The sequence below is a fragment of the Colobus angolensis genome, unplaced genomic scaffold (genome assembly GCF_000951035.1).
Source record: "Colobus angolensis palliatus isolate OR3802 unplaced genomic scaffold, Cang.pa_1.0 Scaffold43, whole genome shotgun sequence".
NCBI classification, from domain to species: Eukaryota; Metazoa; Chordata; class Mammalia; order Primates; family Cercopithecidae; genus Colobus; species Colobus angolensis.
In genome coordinates, this window is record NW_012117710.1 from 1,071,325 (window position 1) to 1,075,966 (window position 4,642).

At 48.4% G+C, this 4,642-nt stretch overlaps 1 protein-coding gene across 1 annotated transcript in view; it reads left to right on the forward strand.

Moving 5' to 3' along the window:
- SUN1 (Sad1 and UNC84 domain containing 1) overlaps nt 1–3,349 on the forward strand; it is a 43,062-nt gene extending 39,713 nt beyond the window's left edge. Inside the window, exons 21-22 of the mRNA XM_011956931.1 lie at nt 933–1,025; nt 1,677–3,349. Coding sequence (XP_011812321.1) covers nt 933–1,025; nt 1,677–1,793 — 210 coding nt within the window. The 3' untranslated portion in view covers nt 1,794–3,349. The remainder of the gene's footprint in view (nt 1–932; nt 1,026–1,676) is intronic.
- The last annotated feature ends 1,293 nt before the right edge of the window (nt 3,350–4,642 follow it).

Here is a 4,642-nt window from a genome sequence, read left to right on the forward strand (position 1 = left end):
CTTGAGCCACCGCGCCCGGCCAATTTTTGTATTTTTAGTAGAGACGGGGTTTCACCATGTTGGCCAGGACAGCCTCGATCTCCTGACCTCGTGATCCGCCCGTCTCGGCCTCCCAAAGTGCTGGGATTACAGGTGTGAGCCACTGCGCCCAGCCCTGTATTTTTATTTCACTGGTGATTATCTGAGGCAGTAATTACATCTACTCACTCGCTGGAATTTCTTCCATAGCATTTCTTATCCCTAGAAAGTCCTTTCCCATTTCAAAACAGATATGCAAATAGTCCCCTGTATCTTCTGCGAGTTTTCTGACTCTGGTAAAATACAACATAAAGCTTACCATTTTAGTAAGTGCACAGTCCAGTGACGTTAAGTCCAGTCACACTGTCGTGCTGCCATCACCACTGTCGTCTCCAGAGCTGCTCCATCTTCTAGTCTGAATCTCTATCCCCACTGAGCCCTTACTCCCCACACCCCAGCTTGGCCCAGCACCCCCTTCTGCCTGCTCTCCTGCCGGAGTCGGTCTTCTGTGGCCCCTCCTCCCACTAGTGAGGCCTCGTCTCCCCAGGCTCAGCAGGTGCTCCAGAGCTTCCACTGTGCTGAGGGCAGCAGCTTAGCATGGTCTGTGTGTCGGGCGGGGTCGCTTCTCTGCCACTCATGAGTGTGTCCTGTTTTGGCCTCAGTTTTCCTAATGTGCATAATGGGGGGAATGGTGCTGACCTCAGGACGTGTTGTGGGTTACATGAAGCCCCTCAACAAAACACACCCCTTCCTTCCAGGGAAGGCCTCATGACTGTGCCATGGAGGAGTGACTTTCTCTAACTAATGTGGAGGGAAACGGTCCTGTTTGCTCAGTGTTAGCTGTGGAAGGGAACGGTCCTCTCTGCTCAGTGTTACTTTTCCATTAGTTCATGATTGTATGGTCTTGATTTCAGGGATTGGAAAATGAGTATCAGGAAGAAGGGCAGCTTCTGGGACAGTTCACATATGATCAGGACGGGGAGTCGCTCCAGATGTTCCAGGCCCTGGTAAGAACCGGGACTTGCACTGCCCTGGGGTCTCTGAGTCCCACAGCCTCTCATGACAGCAAGGCCCAGCCGGCATCAACAGACTGGAAAGCAGCATGAGGACCAGCCTTTGAAAAACGTTAACCTGCGCTTCCTGGCTCTGCATTAATGAGCCTTTCCGTGGCTAATAGAGTTCTCAGTTTTACCCGTGCTTCATGCCCCGTGATACATTTACTTACAAGGATCATATTAAAGAAGTTAACTTCCGGCTGGGCATAGTGGTTCACGCCTGTAATCCCAGGACTGTGGGAGGCTGGGGCGAGCAGATCACAAAGTCAAGAGTTCGAGATCAGGCTGACCAACATGGTGAAACCCCGTCTCTACTAAAAATATAAAAATTAGCCAGGCGTGGTGGCATGTGCCTGTAATCCCAGCTACTCAGGAGGCTGAGGCAGGAGAATCGTTTGAACCCGGGAGGCAGAGGTTGGCTGAGATCGCGCCATTGCACTCCAGCCTGGGTGACAGGGCAAGACTCTGTCTCAACAACAACAACAAAAAGTTAATTTCCAATTTAGCTGCTTCCTGTCAGACGTCATATTTGGGGAAGTGATTGGGCTTGGGGTTATAAATACGAAATACACGTGTTTTTCTTTTCCCCCTCCTTGATTTCAGAAAACACCCGACGACACAGTTTTCCAAATAGTGGAACTTCGGATTTTTTCTAACTGGGGCCATCCTGAGTACACCTGTCTGTATCGCTTCAGAGTTCATGGCGAGCCTGTCAAGTGAAGACACTACTCATTATTTTTGTACATTTTTGTATATACTGGGACAGCCTGAAACACTGGAATCCTTCGTGGACGAGGGCATAGACGATGATGGGACAGTGCCACTCCTTCAATAAACGTGGCTGCTGGCCAGGGACAGGAGCTTGTGACAGGCGCCCTGGCACCACCTGTTGGGTGCTCACTGACTGCATGTGCAGAGGGGTCAGCAGCAGGGGAAGCGTGTTGAACACGTGTCTCTCAGAGGCTCCTTGTTTTTAATGGGAAGTTCTTTGTATTTGCATTTCCTTAACAACAGGAGCAAAGCAGAGGAAGCTGAGAGTGGCGTGTTCTTGACGCTTTGGTCTTGAGCCTTGCACTGGCTCTTCTAAAGGACTTTTGGAGGGCAGATAATTTCATCTGTTAAATCCAACACACATTTCTTTCAGGGAAAAACAATGTCACCAAATTTCAGAGTTCTAAACTCCTTTCCTTCAAGCCGGGATTTTTCTTTATTCAGCACCAGTACGTACTAAGTCTCCAGATGGGGAAGTGACTAAAATGGGTTTTTCTGCTTTGTTTGCTCTTACTTCTGGAGAAAGGTTTCCAGTCTGGACTCGCTGTACCAATATCCATGGTGGAATATGGGAGCGTTTCGTTCTCCTTGTAGGCTGAAGTCAGTCTGACTTGAAGGAGGCTGGTTTGGATCTAAGCAAACACCCAGATGGGGTTCTCTGGTCTCAGCAAGGCTTTTCCTGTTGGGAGTCACAGTAAACAGAAACCCAGAAATCTCACCTTGGGTGTTCTCAGGGCTCGTTTTGAGTTTTGCTGAATAGGGAGCACGAGATACCCTGAGCCTTCCTCTCTCACTGGTGGTGATCAGAGGAGCTGTCTGGTGTGTCAGGGTCATGAACCCGATACATTTCAGGACGATCCTTTTTCCTTCAGCAGCACTTCTTACTGGCTCCGGCTGGAATCTGCCTTTTATCACAGCTGTCACCATTCTCACGTGATTCTTGTGAGACTCTTTGGTTATAATTACTATTTAATATTTAGACTATTTTACTGAGCAGACTTTATAAATGAGATATCTGCAAGGCACTTAAAGTGTTACAGATGTTTTACCTTAAGAATTATTTAAGTTGTGTTGGGTTAAGACAGTTTTCGGTGTACCGTAAATGTTGTGTTTTCAGAAAAAGACAAAACGATGGTGCTGACTGGTTTTCTGTATATTGCACAACAGTCCTCAAATCCACGAAACTATTCGTACATCAAGCAGCATTTTTTTTCACTCTCCTTAGAATTGGAACTATGCAGTTAAGGCGGATAAAATGTACAGATGTTTCATATATTACAGGTTACATATATAAATCAAAATTTCCTATATAAAACTGATTTGGGATTTGGGGTGGAAATATTTTGAATATTAATTTATTTTTAAAGATGCAAGATAGGACTTTGTGCAATGTATTTTTGTAAATGCTTTTCAAAATATCTGTCTTTGGTAGTGCTTCTGCTGCTGCCACCAAATTGGTAAGATGCTATTAAGAGGTTTAAATAAAGAGTTTTAATTTTTAAAAGTTCATGGGATATAAACAGTATTTCTTTTCTCAGTTTATCTGTCTCTCCCCCTGGGATGTGGGGAGGGACTGGGTTTGCTGGCTCTTATTGGCAAGCTCTGTGGCACAGCCTTTGAATGGTAACCTGTCCTCCAAGGCCTTGAGGCCTTAGGTGTGCTGGGCATCTCTTTCTGTAGGGCACCATTTCCACTTGGAAAACGGACTGAATTACAAGTTGCTTGATGGGCAGAACATTAGGAATTGTGATGGCTTTCCTCAGGACACAGTTTTCATCGCTGCTTCTGTAGCTGAAGGCAGGTGCTGACACCAGGTCACAGGTGATAGCACACACGCCACACTGTGTTGCACCTGGCTTTTCCCCAGTTACCAAGTGTGTCCCGTAAGAACCTTTTTTTTGGCCGGGTGCGGTGGCTCAAGCCTATAATCCCAGCACTTTGGGAGGCCAAGACGGGCGGGTCACGAGGTCAGGAGATCGAGACCATCCTGGCTAACACGGTGAAACCCCGTCTCTACTAAAAATACAAAAAAACTAGCCGGGCGAGGTGGCGGGCGCCTGTAGTCCCAGCTACTCCGGAGGCTGAGGCAGGAGAATGGCGTAAACCCGGGAGGCGGAGCTTGCAGTGAGCTGAGCTCCGGCCACTGCACTCCAGCCCGGGCGACAGAGCAAAAAAAAAAAAAAAAGAACCTTTTTTTTTTTTAACAGCTGTTTCCATTGTATGCACAGCTGGATCATGGTGATTCAAGCAGGGCCCAGCTTAAAGGCCTGTTTCCTCTTTTTTATTATAAACAGTGCTAACCTGTAAGAGTCGGAAATCCAATCCAACAGAGTCTTCGGCTTTCAAACCCCAGTGCTTAGGGCCAAGCTGTTTCCAACCCCGCATGGCTAGGGCTGGGCCCCGGGTCCCGTTTCTAACTCTCTGCCTGGGGTTGGACCCCATTTCCGCCGCCTGACGGGGCTGGAAGCTCTAGGCCGACCCAGTTCCCCCTTCCAGCAGGGTCCGACCCCTGGGGAGTGACTGTCCGTCAACCCAGGTACAGCCACAGGTCCCCAGCCACGGCCAGGGAAGGACCACAGGGGGCCTTCGAAGAGGAGGAAGGCAGCTCAGCTATCCTAAAAGGTTGTTCTGTTTGTTTGGAGACACAGTCTGGCTCTGTTACCCAGGCTGGAAGGCAGTGGTGCCATCTTGGCTCACTCCAACCTCCACCTCCTGGGATCAAGCAATTCTGCCTCAGCCCTCCCAAGTAGGTGGAATTACAGGCATGCGCCACCACACCCAGCTCATTTTTGTATTTT